At 46.9% G+C, this 20,656-nt stretch overlaps 1 protein-coding gene, 1 long non-coding RNA gene and 1 other non-coding gene across 3 annotated transcripts; 1 reads left to right on the top strand and 2 right to left on the bottom strand.

Annotated features, from left to right (window-relative positions):
• Nucleotides 1–10,274: 10,274 nt before the first annotated feature.
• LOC131765296 (uncharacterized) lies at nucleotides 10,275–12,902 on the bottom strand. Its single transcript, XR_010835258.1, has 4 exons — nucleotides 12,187–12,902; nucleotides 11,942–12,003; nucleotides 11,168–11,229; nucleotides 10,275–10,365 (listed from the first exon to the last, which is right to left on the bottom strand). It is a non-coding gene; the product is annotated as an uncharacterized lncRNA (long non-coding RNA).
• A 173-nt stretch (nucleotides 12,903–13,075) lies between these two features.
• Nucleotides 13,076–15,542, top strand: RHOB (ras homolog family member B). The gene has a single exon (XM_059079141.2). It carries the CDS (start codon nucleotides 13,474–13,476, stop codon nucleotides 14,062–14,064), a length of 591 nt encoding a protein of 196 aa, XP_058935124.1. The 5' UTR covers nucleotides 13,076–13,473; the 3' UTR covers nucleotides 14,065–15,542.
• A 4,731-nt stretch (nucleotides 15,543–20,273) lies between these two features.
• Nucleotides 20,274–20,398, bottom strand: LOC131766083 (U6atac minor spliceosomal RNA). The gene has a single exon (XR_009338384.1). It is a non-coding gene; the product is annotated as a U6atac minor spliceosomal RNA (small nuclear RNA).
• Nucleotides 20,399–20,656: the final 258 nt, after the last annotated feature.

Genomic DNA, 20,656 nt, shown 5'->3' with positions numbered 1-20,656 from the left:
GAGGCAGTGCTAATGCCCCGATGCATAGATGAGAAACTGAGGCAGAGGGAGATACTGCCCCGATCACACAATGGTCAGCAGGAGGAAAGCTGCAACCTGGCCACAGCACACGTTCCATCAACCCACGGCCACCATGCTTCCTCCAACATAAGGTGAGGACAAGCAGTGCTTCTCGGACTTTATGTTCAAATGAATCACCTGGAGATCGTGCTGAACTCTGGATTCTGAGTCTGTAGGGGCCTGGGCTGGGTTGGGGCCTGAGATTCTCCGTTTCCAACAAGCTTCCAAGAAATGCTAATGTTACTGGTGCCTGACCACACTTTGAGTAGCAAAAGCCTTGAAGCCCACAGAATCCTTCGCAGCTATAAGGTTCACGTGTGCCCTCAGGCCCTGTGGGCATCCAGGAGAGCTGGAGCCCTGTCTGGATTGTGGTGGGAGGGAAGAGAGCAGGGCAAGGGCCCTGGGGCATCAGGTCTCCAGAGAGTGGACTCCCCCTCCTTCTAGACGGACACAGAGCCAGCCTTCCCCTCCACTCCTCTCGTAGCCACAGCAGGTGCCCGGTTTAGGGCATACCTCTCCCAGGAGGGTGGCCGTGGGAGGTGAGCCGGCCCCAACACACAGACACATAGACACGCAGACACAGACAGACACACATACATAGATAGACACACACATAGACGCACCACAGACACATACAAACACACACACACACAGATACACACAGACATAGAAACACAGACACACAGATATAGACACACATATGCAGACAGACACAGACACAGACACACACAGACACACATAGACACAGACACAAATAGACACACAGACACACATATACAGACAGACCTAGGTACATAGACACAGACACATACCCAACCCCTGCTGGGCCTGGCAGGCCAGATCTCTCCAGGGACTAGACAGAGTGCACATGGCAACCTCTCCTGCAGAAGGCCTTTCTCCAAGGCTCCCACTGACCAGGAGAGGAGGTGACAGCCTGGGAAGTGACACCTCCCACAGGTCCTGTTGTTTTCTCAAACTTCCCCCTTCTACTCCATCCTTACTCTGCCTGGATGACCAGAGGGGCCTCCTAATCTGAAGCCTGCTTCTCTACTTCCCCTACTTGGGCTGGCTCCCATATGCAGTTAGCATGGCCTTATGACACAAAACATAACATGCCATCTACACTTTAAAATCTCTAATGGAATAACATATTTACATTAAAAAAAAAAAAAAAAAAACTCAGAGACTTCCCTGGCGGTCCAGTGGTTAAGACTCCATGCTTCCAAGGCAGGGGGCATGGGTTCAACCCCTGGTCAGGGTACTAGGATCCCACAAGCCACGTGGCACGGCCAAAAAAAAAAAAAATTCAAAGACTTTCTATTGCCCACAGTATAAACTACTTAATTTCCATACAGAAAGGAGTTAGGTCTGACTGCTTATCCTTAGAAAGACCTGCTCACCAGGCTGCCTCTTGTCTGGCATCTGGGGACAGAGATTTCGAGTCGGGGGCGTTCCTACACATTAACTGAGAAGAGTGGCTCCTTGTCTCTAAATTGTCTGTAGAAACAGCCAATATGATTCATGCTGAACCCCTGCTTTCCTTTTCCAAATTCTAGTCTGGAATTTGGGTACGTGCCAGGCAGAGGGTGCCTCTGGGATCAGCCCCTGTATTAGTCAGAGTTCTCTAGAGAAACAGAACCAACAGGATATATTGATGGAGAGGGGGCAAGCGATTCATTTTAAGGAATTGGCTCGTGCAGTTGTGGGGTTGTCACGTTTGAACTCTGTAGGGGAGACTGGCAGGCTGGAAATTCAGAGTTGATGTTGTGGCCTTGAGCCCATATTCTCAGCGCAACAGGCGGGATGTCTATGTTGCAGTCTTCAGGAGGATTCTCCCTTCTTAGGGAAATCTCAGTCTTTGTTCTTAAGGTCTTCAACTGTTTGGATGAAGCCCATCTATATTATGGAGAATAATCAGCTTTAGTCAAAGTCCACTGATTTATATGTTAATCTCCTCTAAAAAAATACCATCACCAGCAACATCTAGACTGGTGTTTGACCAAACTGGGCATGGTAGCCTGGCCAAGTTGACATAAAAAGTTAACCGTCACAGCTCCCAGTAAAAATCCCAGGCCCTGAGTCTCTAACGAGCTTCTTTGGTTGGCAGTGTTTTATGCGTGTTGTCATAACTCATTGCTGGGGGAAGTAGGTGTGTCCTGTGTGGGTCCCTGGGAGAGGACTCTGACTGCATACTCTCAAGAAAAAGTTCCCTTGCACCTGGTGTCCCCCTGACTTCGCCCCATGTGCCTTCCCTTTGCTGATCTTGTTTTGCCTCCTGTTGTTCTAATAACTCACAGCTGTGAGTACAGCTAACCACTGAGTCCTGTGAGTCCTCTTAGTGAATTGTCACCTTGGGGATTCCCAACCCATCCTCAGATGCTCTTATTGGGCCTGGCCAGCCTCCTCAGTTCCAGCGCCTGCTTCTCTCCACCGTATACCCCACATTCCCACCACACTGATCTATCTAGTGCCTGAATATGCTGTGCTATCTCATGCCTCCTTACTCTAGAATGCCCTTCTTTTCCTTTCTTGGTCTGGCTAACTTGTACGCAGCCATCAAGACAGCCTGTTTGGTTATCCATTCCTGTGAAACAAACCATCCTGAAACATGGTGGCTTAAGACAGCAACAATGTATTATTTCTTACGATTCTGTGGGTTGACTTAGGCAGTTCTTCTCTTTCCCATGGTGTTGGCTGGAATGTTAGGAAGGGTTGGTGCTGGCCACCGGCTTGTAGTTTAGCTGTGGCTATTGGCCAGGGACCCAATTCTTTTCCATTTGGGTGTCTCCACTTGGCTCATTGAGTTTCCATAAAGCATGGCAGCCCAGTTCCAGGAAGAAGCACTCCCAAAGGGCAAGCCCCTATATGCAAGTACTTATCAAGCTGTAGCTTGCGTCATTCTTGCTGATGTCCCATTGGCTTAAGCTAGTCACATGGTCAAGCTCAGACTCATCATGGGAAGGGACCACACAAGGAGATGAATACTGGGGGGGGGGGGTGTGGTTCATTGAGGGCCACCAAAGTACCAACATAGCTCTTAGTTCAAGCCTACTCTGGCCCCTCCCCTGTGCCTACCCATGTATAGCACTCAGCACACTAGATTGAAATAGTTTAATTGTTATGACTATTGTACTGTGTTGCCACTTGTATTTATGGACTGAAGCTGCTCTGAGGGCTGGGACTCTGGCAAATTGCTCCCTGGCACAGAATACGTCTGCAGAATAAATGATTGAATGAGAGCAGCAACTGTCATTACCTCCTTCATATCTGCCTGGTTCAAGCCCTACCTCAATTTAGACATAGGAAGTTCAACAGCTGTGAGACGCCAACTATGTCAGGTCCTTGAGTGCCTTAAAGCATGGCAGCTAGCCCTATAGCGAGGTCCAGACATACAGGAGGCACCTAACACATGTTAGTGGAATGAATGGATGAATGAATGTGTGAGTGGATTTCCTAGGCATGTCACTGAGATTTCCAAGCTACAAATGCATCAACTTCTTTCTTAAACATACATTGTGACCAAGCTGATCAGAAATCACACAACTCCACTTTCCAGAGGTGAAACAGTTCCATGAGAGAATTGTCGAAAAGAGATTTTTCAGTGTTTTCCTTTCTGATTGAGGACCCTCATGAAGAATAGTCTTTTTTGCTGAGCGATGTTCCACCATCCTGTGTGGCTGGAGCAGAGCAGAGGTCCTGGAATGGTGGGGTGAACTGTAGCCTTCTTAGACTCCCCACGACTGTGACATCTGCTTCCTAGATTGCCTGGTTCTGAGCAGTGGCTCCTAATATAGGCTCTGTCTCATGCTATAAATAGTCACGGAGCCATCTTCAGTGATAACACACTGGAGTGTGGAAACCCATTGTGTATTCAACTCCTCCCTATTGCAAAATTTTGACATCATCAGAGAATAAAAGGAGTGACTCATCCCTGTATAAATACTTTGATTAGATCATTTGCTTTCAAGACTAAAAAAAACAGGAAGAGAAAAAAACTTGGTGTTATTGCCCTCTGGACTGACATAAGGGTGTAACACCTCCCACCCTGTTCAATGCTAACCCTCACAGCTAACAGCTGTGAGAATAACTTATTCCTTTTTTAAAAAAAAATAAGTTTATTTATTTATTTTTGGCTGTGTTGGGTCTTCGTTGCTGTGTGTGGGTTCTCTCTAGTTGTGGTGAGCGGGGGCTACTCTTCATTGCAGTGCGCGGGATTCTCATTGTGGTGGCTTCTCTTGTTGCTGAGCATGGGCTCTAGGCATGCAGGCTCGGTAGCTGTGGCTCACGGGCTCTAGAGCACAGGCTCAGTAGTTGTGGCACACGGGCTTAGCTGCTCCGTGGCATGTGGGATCTTCCCGGACCAGGGCTCGAACCCTCATTGGCAGGCGGATTCTTAACCACTGCGCCACCAGGGAAGTCCGAGAGTAACTTATTTTTACTTAAGACTAAACAGTCTTAAGTCCTACTTTCCATCCTTTGGAATATTTCATCTTTTGGACCTCGGTATAAGTAACTGAAAGAAAAGAAAGTTTTGAAAAATAAAATTCAAGAAAAAGGACTTTTTGTTTTATAAAATTATTGTTTCAGTTTATGAAAGGATTAACAATATTATTTTCTACAGGTGAGCCCTCTTGATCTGTAAAAAATGAAATTCATCTACTCAGGGGCCACAGACTTGTTCTGCCTGGCCAAATCCAGCCTGTTCTGTTTGTGCCTTTTTTGGACAGCACAGTAGTTGGTTTTTAAATTCTGAACTTTTATTGCTTAGATAGGGCATGTTCTCTGGTTCCCCACAGTTTCTACCACTGCCATTATGTCTCACACACAGTTAACTGCAGGACCCCTGTGGACATTTGAGTTTCCAACCTCTGAGTTCTCTCTCTCATTTTACGAATGGGGAAACTGAGACCTGGAAAGGTTGATTTGCCCAAGGCTGTACAGCTAGGAACTGGAAGACCTAAAAAGTAGGTTTCCAGGTTCCGGGTATGAGGCTCTCTCTCTTCTGCTTACTACATCTCCTCACAACTTTCCAGTGGCTTTGGGGAAATTAACAAATCTGTGTGAAATTTCAGCATCTGTCACAGAAACAGCAAGCGTTGCTGGGGTGGATTTTGTAATAACAATGCTTATGTAAGGGTGAGTTCTTGTGACCTTCCTCTTTCCTTTCTGCCTTCTCATTCCTCAGGGTGAGACAAACCTCACCCTGCAATGTCTTCAGACAAACTCAGGCATGGAAAGAGGAAAATTTTCCTACTTCTTCCTCTCAACAGATGGCTCTGATTGGAACATTTCTCCACATATTACACGCAGTAAATGTTTCAGATGATGCAAATGGGTACCTCTTCTGGAAAAATCCTACTGGTTACCCAAAGCCTTGCTCATCCGTGAACACCGGTGTGAAGCTGGCTCCATCCTTCATTTACATATTAGTGAGGTCTTGTCCCATGGTGGGGGAGGGACAAGACTTCACTACCTGTTAGTCCTAAGCTTACTTATCTTTTGTGTCTTCACCTCCCCATCTCCACTCTCCTTTCAATCTACATTTATTGAATTGAATTGAGAGAATTGAGGTTGATATGAGAGTTCCAGAAAACAATCTACACCTGCCACTTTTCTACCAAAATCAGACAAGGACTAGATGTTTATTCCCTTTTCTGGAAAGGAAAATAAGATGCGTGCAAAAAGGCCCAGATAGCCTCTAGTGTTCAAGAAAACATCGCCTAGTGCTGGGGCGAGAGCTGGACAGACTGGGGAGGGGGCTGCGGTTTAGGGGGACAGATGAAAAGTCCTAGAGGTGCCTGGCCTGGAAAGCAGTGATGGAAAGTAGGACAGGGAGGTCCCAGATGGCCCCAAAGCACACTGTTTATCTGAGTGTCTGAGCCTGTCTGAAATCCAGCAGTGAGTTTAGAACAAACAAAAGGAACTCCTACCTCTAACCCCCACAGGAAGATTAAGGGGATCCAGGGGGTTCATATAAAGGTGACTCCCCAAAAGGGTGGTGAGGGAGGGAGTAGCCAGGAAGCCACATGAGCTTGTAGACATTTTAGAGCGGTACTGTCCAAGAGAAATACAATGTAAACTACATATGTAATTTAAAATGTTCTAGTTGTCACAGTAACAAACAGAAAAAGGTAAAATTTGTTTGAATTATATATCCAAATATATCTAACATATTAAAAAAAATACACTCTATCCAAAATATCATCATGTCAACATGTAATTAATATAAAAATATTTCGTGGACTATTTTACATGTTTTTCAATCTAAGCCTTTAAATTCTAGTGTTTATTGTACAGTTACAGCACATCTCAATTCAGATGCTGAATTTTCATCAAAGATACTCAATCTGTATTTAGATTTCAAAAAATTTCTGGTAAGAAAAAGTAGCTTCATATACTCAAGTTGTTTCAAACATACATAAACATTTCCCAATAACTGAATCGAATATCAGTTTTTATTGATTTTTTATTTAAAAAACTTTTTGGTGGTCTATATCAGTATTTTTTTTAATAGGTCTTTATTGGAGGATAATTGCTTCACAATACTGTGTTAGTTTCTGTTGTACAACAAAGTGAATCGGCCATATGCATACATATATCCCCAAATCCCCTCCTTCTTGAGCCTCCCTCCCATCCTCCCTATCCCACCCCTCTAGGTGGTCGCAAACACCAAGCTGATCTCCCCGTGCTATGATGCTGCTTCCCACTAGCTAACTATCTTACATTTGGTAGTGTATATATGTCCCTGCTACTCTCACTTTGCCCCAGCTTGCCCCTCCCATCCCGTGTCCTCAAGTCCATTCTCTAGGTCTATGTCTCTGTTCCTGCCCTGCAACTAGGTTTATCAGTACCATTTTTTTTCTTAAGATTGCATATATATGAGTTTGTATACAGTATTTGCTTTTTTCTTTCTGAGTCACCTCACTCTGTATGACAGACTCTAGGTCCATCCACCTCACTGCAAATAACTCAATTCCGTTTCTTTGTATGGCTGAGTAATATTCCATTGTATATATGTGCCATATCTTCTTTATCCATTCATCTGTCGATGGACATTTAGGTTGCTTCCATGTCCTGGCTATTGTAAATAGAGCTGCAATGAACATTGGGGTACACATCTCTTTTTGAATTATGGTTTTCTCAGGGTACATGCCCAGTAGTGGGATTGCTGGGTCATATGGTAGTTCTATTTTTAGTTTTTAAGGAACCTCCATACTGTTTTCCATAGTGGTTGTACCAGTCTACATTCCCACCGACAGTGCAGGAGGGTTCCCTTTTCACCACGCCCTTTCCAGCATTTATTGTTTCTATATTTTTTGATAATGGCCATTCTGACCAGTGTGAGGTGATAGCTCATTGCGGTTTTGATTTGCATCTCTCCAATAACTAGAGATGTTGAGCCATCTTTTCATGTGCCTCTTAGCCATCTGTATGCCTTCCTTGGTGAAATGTCTATTTAGGTCTTCTGCCCATTTTTTAATTGGATTGTTTGTTTTTTTGATATTGAGCTCCATGAGCTGTCTTTATATTTTGGAGATTAATCCTTAGTCCATTGTTTCATTTGCATATATTTTCTCCCATTCTGAGGGTTGTCTTTTCATCTTGTTTATGGTTTCTTTTGCTGTGCAAAAGCTTTTAAGTTTAACTAAGTCCCATTTGTTTAATTTTCTTTTTACTTCCATTTCTCTAGGAGGTGGGTCAAAAAAGATCTTGCTTGGTTTATGTCAAAAAGTGTTTTTCCTATGTTTTCCTCTAAGAGTTTTATAGTGTCTGGTCTTACATTTAGGTCTTTAATCCATTTGGAGTTTATTTTTGTGTATGGTGTTAGGTAGCATTCTAATTTCATTCTTTTACATGTAGCTGTCCAGTTTTCCCAGCACCACTTATTGAAGAGACTGTCTTTTCTCCACTGTACGTTCTTCCTCCTTTGTTGTAAATTAGGTGACCATATGTGTGTGGGTTTATCTCTGGGCATTCTATCCTGTACCATTGATCTATATTTCTGTTTTTTTGCCAATACCATACTGTCTTGATTACTGTAGTTTTGTGGTATAGTTTGAAGTCAGGGAGCCTGATTCCTCCAGCTCTGTTTTTCTTTCTCAAGATTGCTTTGGCTATTCGGGGTCTTTTGTGTTTCCATACAAAATGTAAAATTTTTTGTTCTAATTCTGTGAAGACTTCCATTGGTAGTTTGATAGGGATTGCATTGAATCTGTAGATTGCTTTGGGTAGTATAGTCATTTTCACAATATTCATTCTTCCAATCCAAGAAAATGGTATATTTCTCCATCTGTTTATGTCATCTTTGATTTCTTTCAACAGTATTTTATAGTTTTCTGAGTACTATATCAGTATTAAATCAATTATTTCTCCAGCTTTATTGAGATATAATTGACATATAACATTGTATACGTTTAAGGTATACAACAGTGGTGTTGATTTGATACACTTACATATTGCAAAACGATTACCAGTATAGCAATAGCTAATGCCTCCATCACATCACATCACTACCATTTCTTTTTTTTTTTAATATTTACTTTTATTTGGTTGTGCTGGGTCTTAGTTGTGGCTTGCCAGCTCCTTAGTTGTGGCATGCGAACTCTCAGTTGTGGCACACATGTGGGATCTAGTTCCCTGACCTGGGATTGAACCCGAGCTCCCTGCATTGGGAGCTCATTGTCTTAACCACTGTGCCACCAGAGAATTCCCAACCTGTGCTGAGAACATTTAGGAACTACTCTCTTGGCAACTGTCAAGTATATAATATAGTATTATTAACTAAAATCACCATGCTAGACATTAGATCCTTAGAACTTATTCATCTTCTAACTGGAAGTTTATACTCTTTTACCAACATTTCCCCTTTTCCTCTACCATGAATATCAGCTTTTAAATTTTAAATTTATTAAAATTACATAACATTGGGCTTCCCTGGTGGCGCAGTGGTTTAGAATCTGCCTGCTGATGCGGGAGACACGGGTTCGTGCCCCGGTCCGGGAAGATCCCACATGCCGCGGAGCAACTAAGCCCGTGAGCCATGGCCGCTGGGCCTGCGCGTCCGGAGCCTGTGCTCCGCAACGGGAGAGGCCACAACAGTGAGAGGCCCGCATACCGAAAAAAAAAAAAAACAACAACAACAACAACAACAAAAAAATTACATAACATTGAAAGTGGTATCAGCAGGATTTCACACGTGGCTATCGGCTACTGGATTGAATGGTGCAGTTTTAGAGTGATCAGGAGCTAGGCCCTGTTGCCCACTGCCAACTCCCCTTAGCATGACCCTGGGCTGGACAGACAGGGAGTCTGATCAGCGTTCAATGCCTACATTCCAAAGTTTAACATTCTAGCTATGATGATTCTTCTGTGAGCACAGCCTCTCTGTCTTAGGCCTGGGTCAAACTGGGTCACAATCTCGGGACAGGGGAGGGGTGTTTGAACTGCTGTTGCTTATAGCTTGAAGACCCCAGAAAGCAGTTTGAAGGCTCAGCTATGTAACTCATGGCTGAATGGGCCCAAACGGACCATATAGGACCACTTCGGTTTTTCCAGGTGAAATAGTACGGTTAGGTCTAGAAGAGCCTTTCCCTTTTTAAAACTCATCGCCTTGAGAAAGAAGGTTGACAATTTTCCTAGAGACCCTAAGCTACTTGCTTAAATTAGAAATAATTTAAAAATTAAATGACTGCCAGGAATGTCTATGGTATTGCTGGTTTCCAGTAAATGCTAATTGGTAAGTGAATTATTATTACTTCCAGTTATACCAGATTATCCAATAATGGCTTTCTTAACTGGGGGGAAGAAAGCAGATGATTTTTGCAGTTCAAATTGTTTTACAACTTTCTGTAAAACTTTCTGTTAAAAGAAAGTCCATTGTTATATAAATTAGTAAGGTTCCACAGCTGTTATCTCTTCTAATCTCTTTTAGAAGTTACTATTTAACTAGGAAGGAATTAATTAATTTTTTAAAGTGTATATGACAAAAGTGCTATGTGTGTATAAATATATATGTGAAGAATTTCTAAAGAAGCTGCTTGTGAAACAAATAGGGGTTTTACATCATGTGAAACATCTTAAAATAAAAATAGTCATAAAATGCATGCTTTTTGGCTAGATAAGTTTTTATATAATCATATATATAATATATAGAAAATATTTAAATATAATTTTATATATATATATATATATATATGTTTAAAAAACCCTGTAAAGATTGCCACAAGGTGGCACTAAAATCTAATGAACACTCCAGTCTCTGGCTGGTCTTGTCTCCGAAGAGTTGGGGGGTGATTTACAGGAGATCTGTAGGAGACAGTGGACAAAAAGGGCCAAATAAATAAAGCTGAAGGAAGATTGGAGGTAGATTAACATCTCCCTTTTGTCTGAAGGATAACTTCCCTCTCTCACTAGTGTGGGTATCTGTCATACAACGAATCTATAGGTTACTAAAGTTAACTATTAAAATGATTTGCTCTCCTTGACAAGTCAATTTTACCCCAACCCTTTGCCAGTGTATTGTGAAGTGAGAGCAGAGGCAGTGAGGAGGCCGTTAGGCACACCCCCAAGTTTGGGAGAGTTTATCCCGTGAGTGGTACAGTATTTGAAGTAGCCAGTCTTCACAGAGCTTGTCAAAGGATCCTGGACATGAAAATGAAGACCATGAAAAGAAGCTGCTGCAGAACACGGAATTTTCTATTTGTTTACTTTGGCATAATTTACCAACTGAATATTTTTAGAAATTACTGCAATATTGAGATTCAAGTTTGGAACACCTCACATGATATGTCTGAGAGTCAGGAAATGAGTGAATTGAATCCCTCTTCCTGATTCTTTGTATTCCAGTTCTTAAAAAAATACATGGTAGAAAACTTTAATTGTTTGATACTTTCTTAATATTTGAAGCTTAAGGACATAGCCAAGATTCCCAAGCTATATTAAGATAAAGGAAAGCAGTGTTAACAGTACAGCTATAAAAGGTTTTGATTAAAGGAAGAAAATTTTAGATTTTTCTAACAGGCAAACTGAAATTAAAAGAAAAGAAAAGAAAAAGTTGCTAGATTGGAGCCCTAAACAAATGATCAAAAAAAAAAAAAAAAACCCTTACCTTCTCCCACGGGATTCCACTTGGAGAAATTATTTACTTACTGACAGTTCAGTTCCTTAGATCTGAGAATCAATAAAACAAAAATGCTAGGCATTGTAGTGGAGATAATCCAATGTGAGGGAAGCAGTTTTGGTCACTTGAATGAGGATGGGCTCTGGGGGTTAGTAGCACTAATGTCGTATTTGACCGGATTATTTATATCTGCGGTGTCCATTCGGGGACCTACATCTCAACATACGAATCATGTGTGAAAACACCATGGCTCAGCTACAGCTGGCTGCCCGGGTTTGGTGGGATGGTTGGTAAAGCAGTCTGGAGTCTGAGGTAAGAGACTCCAGAAAGTTCCAACTGAGTTCCTGAGCATTTAGGCAAATTCTCCACAGTCGTTTACTGATTCTTGCATAGGGTCAGGCATTGTGCTAGGGCTTCAAGATGCTGAGATAAGACAGAATCCAGGCCCTCCAACAGCTTCCAGTCAGAGGGGGAGGCAGAAATATGAGGCAATAGCCTCATCATGATGTAGTGGGTCTCTCCTTTCTGAAAAACCAGTAAGCATCCCACTGTCTCCAGAATGGATATGGCCCAACCTGGGTAGTTGGTTCCTCCCATGACTGGCCTCCATCCTGAGTTTCACCTCTCTCTCTCCACCGAGGGCAGCCACACTAAGCTATTCCCTGTTCCTAGAATGTGTCCTACTGTCTCCCACATCTCTGCTTTTGTTCAAGCTGTTCCTCCTTCCTGGGAGATTCTCCCTCCCTCCCTCCCCCTTCCTACCTCTTCTGTCGATTGAGATCCATTGGCTTAGGTTCTTCTAGCTCAGACATAGGTGTCATCTCCTGCAGAATTCAAGGAATAGATGAATTAACTCCTGGTGGGGGCAGAAGACTAGGGATCTAGCACCCCACCACACACTAATCTGCTGTGTCCCAGCCTGCAAGTTTCTCCTCCCACTCCCTGGGGACGCAGCCTATTCTTGCCCAACGGGGTGTGGGGTGGTTGGATTTTATTGTACTACTTACTCCAGACAGTTCTCAACCTTATGACCAGGATCCGAATTAATCCTGCCAAACCAGGGCTGAGTCTGCCTTTTTCTGCCTGGTAACTTCCTCCAAGTGGACCTGAAGTTCTGCAACCAGCCTCGCCCTTCGCTTTTCACTGCCCCTCCTTCCCCCAGTCTTCACCTAGGGACCTAGCCTGGGGGCCGAGAAGCGGGTAGGAGGCAGGACTTGTTAGAGCCAGAGGCTGGGCCCAGGCCTACCCAGCTTACAGCCACCCTCTCGGAGTTCCAAACCCAGGGCTCAGGGCGAGTACCGGGTGGAGGGATGGGGGCTGCAGACTCGACCAGGGGAGGGGCCGCTTCTGAATGAAAAACAAAAAACCCCGACAACCTTGCTTGGAATCAAACGTGTGTGTGTGTGTATATGTGTGCCTCTGTGTGTGTGTGCGCGTGTGTGTGTATTTAAAAACAAAACCACATTAAAGGAGCCGCTCCCTCCCCCACAGGTCCGACCACCCGCTGGGAGTTTGAGAAGCAAGGGGGCAATTTTGAGTGGAAGGGAGTCATCAACGGCCCGCAAAGTGCCGCCTCTCTCGGAACCGCTCGTCCAGGCTCCGCGGGCTCCGCGCGGCTAGCTCCAGCCCTCCCGCTTCGCGCGCACAAGCTGCGGCGAAGACGGGAACCCAGGTGCCGCCCGAGCCCCGCAGGGCCAGCCGCCGCGGCGTTAAGACTCCCCAGTCGCCGCCTCTCCCAGCCCGGCGGCCTGGGCCGTCAATCAAGCTCTCCAGGCCCCGCCCCTGGGCTGCAACGAACGGCCAATCAGAGCCAAGCTCCGCAGCGATGAGCTCAGTCGGCTTGCTTCCCATTGGGCGGCTATATTAAGAAAGTCGCCGAACTCTTTAAATAGCGGGCACTGGGGCCGCAGCCCGCATCTGCCACCGCAGTCTGGCTGCGATCGTGTGTTCTCTTGTACGTTTGCTGATGCCTAGAGGGACCTGGGAGGGAGCTAGGCCGGGTCAGCTGCTCTAGCCACTTTTTGCGCACAAAGGCGCCGACCCCGGGCCTGGGACGAGGCGAGCGGCCACCGCTCCGGAGCAGCGCGGAGACGCACGGCGCGTCTATGCCCCGGCGCCTCCACCTACCCCGCCGCGGCAGCCCGAGCACAGCGAGAGAACGCGCCACCCCGGGGCCTGGGTGCAGCTAGCAACCCTTTCCCCCAGCGCGCAGCCCGAGGTGAGCAGTGAGCGGCGAGCGGGACGGCAGCGAGGCGTTCGCGGGCCCCCTCCTGCTGCCCGGGCCCGGCCCGCTCATGGCGGCCATCCGCAAGAAGCTGGTGGTGGTGGGCGACGGCGCGTGCGGCAAGACGTGCCTGCTGATCGTGTTCAGTAAGGACGAGTTCCCCGAGGTGTACGTGCCCACCGTCTTCGAGAACTATGTGGCCGACATCGAGGTGGACGGCAAGCAGGTGGAGCTGGCGCTGTGGGACACGGCGGGCCAGGAGGACTACGACCGCCTGCGGCCGCTCTCCTACCCGGACACCGACGTGATCCTCATGTGCTTCTCGGTGGACAGCCCGGATTCGCTGGAGAACATCCCCGAGAAGTGGGTGCCCGAGGTGAAGCACTTCTGCCCCAACGTGCCCATCATCCTGGTGGCTAACAAGAAAGACCTCCGCAGCGACGAGCACGTCCGCACAGAGCTGGCGCGCATGAAGCAGGAACCGGTGCGCACGGATGACGGCCGCGCCATGGCCGTGCGCATCCAAGCCTACGACTACCTCGAGTGCTCGGCCAAGACCAAGGAGGGCGTGCGCGAGGTCTTCGAGACGGCCACGCGCGCCGCGCTGCAGAAGCGCTATGGCTCCCAGAACGGCTGCATCAACTGCTGCAAGGTGCTATGAGAGCCGCGCCCGCCCCGCCTGCCCCTGCCGGCTCGCCTCCCCCTCCCGGGCCCAGCCCCCACGAGCCCGGGGAAGGGGAGACCCGCGTGCCCCAAGGACCCCACCGGACTGGCTGGTGTCTGCCTTCAGTCCCGGCAGATGTGGCCCGGCGGCTCAGGCTCTGGCGCCAGGAATCCGCGTGGTAGGCACCGGGCGCCCGCTTTCCAAGTGTCTGTGCGTCCGGCTGTGTTGCACAGGCCTGGCCGCCCCGCTGAGTGCCAAGGGTCCCCTGACCACCCTTTACTGAAGAGTCAAGCCTCTTCAGAGTGTGTGGCTGTGTGTATGTTCGACTCCCCGCCGCCAGGTTTTCACCCCATGCCCGCCTCTGCCTCCCGGAGACGAGCTTGGCACCGGGGTGTGGCCGCACCCCATCAGATGTTCGTCCATAACCAGCGAGCGCCTGCTATCCCCTGTCTGTAACATAGACCTCGGGAACTGCGGGAGGGGAGGGCTGGGGAGGATGGGGTGTTATATAAATATAGATATAATTTTATTTTCGGAGGTAGGATGGTGTTATTTAATGGTGGTGGTGGGTGGAGTGACGGGGCGCTGGAACAGCTCCGGCCCAGTCTGGGTCAGGCGTCCATCCCAGCACGAACAAGCCTTGGCCATCTTTCCAAACCCTGGGGAAGACGTTTGCAGCCGACTTGGGGATGAGAGGACACAGCTTCTAGACTCATGGCTCCTGCGGCCAGCCCCCCCTCCCCCCACTGCGAACCCCCTCACCAGACACAGGCTGGAGGAGGGAAAGTGTGCTGCAGGTTGTTTTTGCCATAAGCGAACTTTGTGCCTGTCCTACAAGTGAAAATCGTTCAGTCCAAGAAACTGATGTTATTTGATTTATTTAAAGACTAAAACTTGGGTGGTTTTTTTTTTGGGGGGGGGGAAGAATTCTTTGCACAATTGTTTCATTGTTTGACATTTAATGCACTTGTCATTTGCATAAGACAGTAGCATTCTGACCACACTTGTACACTGTAACCTCATCTACTTCTGATGTTTTTTTTTAAAAAATGATGACTTAAAAAACAAGGAGAAGAAAAAGAAACCACTAATTTTTTTTCTTTGGAAAAAAGTGGCAACACTGTTCTGTTTTGCGATTTTATTTGTGCAGGTATGCGCACTCTTTTGAGAAAGAGCAGTAACAAGTCTTAGGGCCTATCTAAAATCTTTTTTTCTTTTCCCCCACAAGGCAGTCTCTAAAGCTGTGTGAAATTTTCTCTGCATCTCTGTAGACACTGCCCCTAGTGTCTTTTCTCCCCCTCCCTTTCCCATCCAGTGGTACTTCTACTAAATTGTTGTCTTGTTTTTTATTTTTTAAATAAACTGACAAATGACAAAGTGGTGAGCTTATGATGTTTACATAAAAGTTCTATAAGCTGTGTATACATTTTTTTAATGTAAAATATTAAAAGACTATGATGATGACATTTATAAAACGGCTCCTGTGGTTTAATAATGTGTAAAAATATTCTTGTGAATTTGGGGGCAAGGGCAGAATTCTGCAGTGGAGGTCCCACCCACTCAGTTTCCCTCATAGTGTTTGTAGGAAATGGGGATGAAATCCCTTCGAGGATGTGTGGAGTTGCGTGGCCATGGGAGACCAGGTTCCTCCCGTCCCAGTCCCAGAGGTTACCCCGGCACCCAGTGGCCAAACCTTTGACCTAACGTACTGTTTGTATGTCTTAAGCACTTGTGTCGAAGTCTATCATGGGGCCTTTGCTTCCTATTCTTTGAAACTCGGAAAGGTGTCATTTGTGCATTTAAAATTTAGATGACTTTTTGTTGTTGTTAGTCACGGTGTGGGACCAGGCTCTCTGTCTAAAAGACTGGTTCCTGGGTTCCCTTCAGATCCTCATGGGGTTACACAATACCCCCTGAGATTGTAGGGTGTTATCTCTGGCCTGAGCTCCTGGGTGGAAGTTGGGGAGAGCCCAGATCAGAAGCTGATTCTTCTATCGTTAAAGTTTCATCTGAAGGTCTATATGGAGCCTAAAATGCTTTATTCTAAGTGCCAGGAGTGGCTGCGTTACGGACAGAACACGAGGTTTTGGGTGGCTGTTATTGAAAGCTGGGGCAGGCACACTTTGACATGGAATCATGATGAGCTCTAATTTCAGACAGTTAGCCTGCTGCAGTGGGTCCCAGAACCAGACAGGCAGATTTATCTTCAGAGACCGTATTAAAATCCCACTACAGGTATGATGGCTCAAATCTGTCAGCCTCAGCAGCTTCGAGGAAAGGTAGCAGATACTGGCAACCTCTCCCAACTACCAAAGACGTGGTTTTTGTTTTTGCAATCAACACTTTCTGCGTTTCTAGCCCTTAAGTTGCCTGCTGCCACTGCCTGCACCGCCCCCCGCCAGCCTGCCTCCTCCAGGCAGAAGCAGAGAAGGCCCCTTTTGAATCCCTTTGCTTTAAAACTTGAGGCTTCTGTTTCCCTGTCTTTCCCTAGACTCCCAAGAGCTTTTGTTGAGTGAGGCAAGCCTGGCTGCTGGTGACTTTTCACCCACTTAAGAAACAAAACAAAACATTAACAGGGCCTCCTGCACAGCCAGGCTCATTGGCGGGACAGAGGGGAATTGTCTGGGCAGCTCCAGGCACAGAGCAAGGAGAGGGTCCACCCAGGCTGGCTTCTCTAAGCCACTGCCTCATCCTTTCCTCAGCTCCTGGCCTCACCTCTAGCCCTCAACCTACTTTTTCTTCTTCATTTGAAAGGCAAAAATTTCCACAGAAAAACAAAATGTTGATTTGCAAGTTTTACAGCTTACAAATCCTTTGGTACCAGGGAGTGCACGACTCTGTGAAGAGCTCAAGCTTGGGCTCAATGCCCAGGACTCAGCTTTGCAACCAGCGAAGAGCCTGGAGTCCCAGCCCCCGAAAGGGCCTTTTCTGGGTTCCCTGCCTGCTCAAATCTGCCTGGTGCCTATAGCTGCCTTTTTTTTTTTTTTTTTTTTTTTTTTAATTTTAGGAAGACAACAACCCAGGTGACACGTGGCAGCCTGGGTTATGCTTGTTTTAAAATGCATGGCATTTAATAATCCTGCCGGAACACACTCTTCTTGCTGCATTAGATCCAACTGGAAAATATAAAGACGAATTGCTGTAGGCTGGAAAATCAATTAGGAAAAAAAGAGGTAAAACATCTGGTGTTACTCTTAGGATATGAAAATTCATTTTGCACATTTAAAATAAATGTGCTGAGTTCGTTTAATTGCCTGTTGAATGATTTCGTGGAGAATAGTGGAGGGTTTCATTGATCCTGGGCATTTCCTAGCAAGGGGCATTGGTTTGGGTTCTTGTTTAATCTTAATTTGAAATCAATCTGGATTGTATTTCTAGAGTCTTTTTCACATGTGTTTCAGTGTACTTAGAACAGTGGTTTTCAAACTTAAGTATGCCATTAGAATCACATGGAGGGCTGGTTAAAACACAGATGGCTGGGCCGAGCTTCCAGAGTCTCTGATCAGTATGTCCGGGGTGGGGACCAAGTGACACTGATGCTGCTGGTCTGGGCACCACACTCTGAGAAACACTGGCTTAGAATAAAGGAGAGTTCATGTCATTGCACAGAGGAGGGAGGTCGTTTCGGCAGGAAAGTAAATCACATTCCCGAGGCTGAGGCTGTAGTGCCCTGTAGTCCCGACTGCCCTACCTTAAAGAGCACGACACTTTCAGAGAATTTCCCTCCCAGGATGACCCATACATAACCCCTATCTTCTCTTCTCCACATTCTTGTGCAACTGGGGGTTTAATGCCCTTCTAGAGATTTCTTTCTACCATTCCGAATTCAGAACGCAACAGCACTCTGCTCTGCTGAGACAAGGGATACAAAAGCAAACGGGATACAATCCTTGCCCTGGTGGGCCAGGCCGTCCTGGGAATGCGTTCACTGAGCATGCTCAAATGGGGGTGTTAGGCCCAGGGCACAACAGGAGCCCAGGGGAAGGTGGGGAGGGTGTCATGGAAGAGGACACATTTGACCTAAGTCTTAAAGCAGGGGTGGGCGATGTGTAGATGGAAGATACAGCTTCTTTATATTACTGTGGGGCCTGGCCTCTGGGCAATAAGGCTCTCTTGGGTGAGAACTACCTTCTACTTTTAGCCCTTCTGGTGTACATTTCCTCAGTCAAGAAAAATGATGTTACCCAGCCAAGCCAAACCGCCGCTCCCCGGCCCTCCCTGTCCACACACAGGCCGGGAGAGGTTGGTGATGATGGTTTCATTGTTCTCTCTGTGCCTCCCAGGGATGGGGGGGCAGACACAGGGCTGGCTTTGTGATTACTGCGCTCCTGGGAAACGCGCAGCCTGGGCTCAAGGAGGCCGCGACGCCACAAAGGGACCTCGTACCCCCGCTTGTTGGGGGACAGACCTTAACCACTTTACTTGGTCCATCTTCTAGCTGAGCGGAGAAAGTGGGTAGTCAGGCTGCCCCTTCCACTCTCAGCAGCCCCTTCCCTGGGCTGGGCGGTAAGAGTTGTCTAGAGGACCCCAGTTCATTCCTTCCAAATATTTATTGTTGACTAAAGGACTCTGTGCCTGGCACTGTGCTAGGAGCTTGGGACTCAGTAGACAAATAGGCAGGCACGGTCCCTCCCCTCACAGAGCTTTCAATCTCTATGTGTGTCTGCACAGAAATAATAATGATGATGACAGTAGCTAATGTGGGCATCAGGCACTGTTCTAGGCTCTTCATCTGTATTGTTTTATGTGTGTATTAATTATCTATCATTGTATAACAAATTATCCCCAAACTTAGTGGCTTAGAACATTTATTTCTTCCCCATTTCTGTGAGTCAGGAATCCAGGCACAGCTTAGTTGAGTCCTCTGGCTCAGGGTCTCTCCTGAAACCGTAGTCAAGCTGTTGGCTGCAGCTCGGCTGATCTCCAGGCTTGACTGGGGAAGGGTCTGCTCCCCAGCCCACTCATATGGTTGCTGGTAGGATTCAGGTCCTCACTGGCCAAGGCCTCCTTTGAGCTCCTTGCCACGTGGGCCTCTCCGTAGGGATCTCAATAAGTAGTAGTAGAATGAATGAATCGATTAAAGAAAGGACAGAAATTTAGGGAGTGCCAACTTCTAAGAGACCCAAGGAAGTGACAAAGGCTGGGAACAGCTGCTCTGGGGAATGAGAGGAAGGTCAGTTAAAAAATGACTGGGTGGGCTTCCCTGGTGGCGCAGTAGTTGAGAGTCCGCCTGCCGATGCAGGGGACGTGGGTTCGTGCCCCGGTCCAGGAAGATCCCACATGCCGTGGAGCGGCTGGGCCCGTGAGCCGTGGCCGCTGAGCCTGCGCATCCGGAGCCTGTGCTCCACAACACGAGAGGCCACAACGGTGAGAGGCCCCCGTACTGCAAAAAAAAAAAAAAAAAAAAAAAAGACTGCGTTGCATGGAGGGTCCAACAGTCCTCCGATACTGCATGCTCCGAATCAAGCAGGTAAATCACTCTGTTTTGACATGAGTTATGTGTGACACAGCAATGACAAGTAACCAACTGTTTTTGGCGCAGGGGCTGAGTCCAGGGAAGTTAAGCAAGGGCTCCTGTGAGGCCAGGCTTTGGGCGCTGACAACACCAGCTGAGGGAAGGCCTTCTCTGGACCCCACCCCTGCAGGAATCCCAAGGTCCTCAGGTGCAGAGAGATCTCTGGGGGAGTCCTCCCAGTGATCCTGAGATGAGCAGGCGGTGGAAGCACATTTCTGGGGCTGCAGGCCACCCTCTGCAGGGTCCCCTGGGGGACTAGCAGTACTCAGCGGTTGGTTGATGCCGGGGCTGAGCTTCAGGCATCAGAGGAAGCTGGGCAGTTTTGACTTCTGGGGTGGGAGCCTGGCACAGCTGGCCACGGTTTTCATTTTAGAAACCATGATCCGAAAGCACAGTTCTTTTCTTCTCTTTTTCTTTCTTTTGATGTGTCAGGATCTCTTTATATAGATTTTTTTTTTTTAATTTTTATCGGAGTAGAGTTGCTTTACAACGTTGAGTTCGTTTCTACTGTCCAGCAGAGCGAATCAGCTCTCCGTAGACACAGATCCCCTCTTTCTTGGATTTCCTTCCCATTTAGGTCACCACAGGGCACTGAGTAGAGTTTCCTGTGCTATACAGTAGGTTCCCATTAGTTACGTATTTTGTACATAGTATCAACAGTGTATGTACGTCAATCCCAATCTCCCAATTCACAAAACAGTAGTTAGATGCCCAAAGTAGGTGGCAGTGCCTTAACCGTATGTGTGTTGTCAGTCCCAAGGGCCTCTTCCATCCTTGTCAGGGGGAGTTCTAACCTTCTCTCCTTTCATACAACACCGAAAGCACAATTCTAAGGGCTATGCAACTAAGCCTCGGGTTTTTATCACTCTGTGTGACCTCTGTCCTCTGGCTGTCATTTGGAGCTATTTTTCTTCTCCCTTCAGTCCTGAAAAGGGAAGAAACAAACGTTCCCAGAAGCAAGTTTCTCGTCACTTTGTTAATGATTGATTTAATTTGATTCCAGAACTTGTTTAACCTTTGGATAAACAATCGAAACCTTCTGGAGGCACCTGAAAGGAATGCAGGAATGCATGT

The sequence above is a fragment of the Kogia breviceps genome, chromosome 11 (assembly GCF_026419965.1).
Source record: "Kogia breviceps isolate mKogBre1 chromosome 11, mKogBre1 haplotype 1, whole genome shotgun sequence".
NCBI lineage: Eukaryota > Metazoa > Chordata > Mammalia > Artiodactyla > Physeteridae > Kogia > Kogia breviceps.
The sequence above is the reverse complement of the archived record's forward strand: the minus strand, read 5'-3'. Positions and strand labels throughout refer to the sequence as shown.

What these genes read in the sequence shown, in the direction of transcription:
- RHOB (XM_059079141.2), top strand. Translation starts at nt 13,474, where the DNA reads ATGGCGGCCATCCGCAAGAAGCTGGTGGTGGTGGGCGACGGCGCGTGC.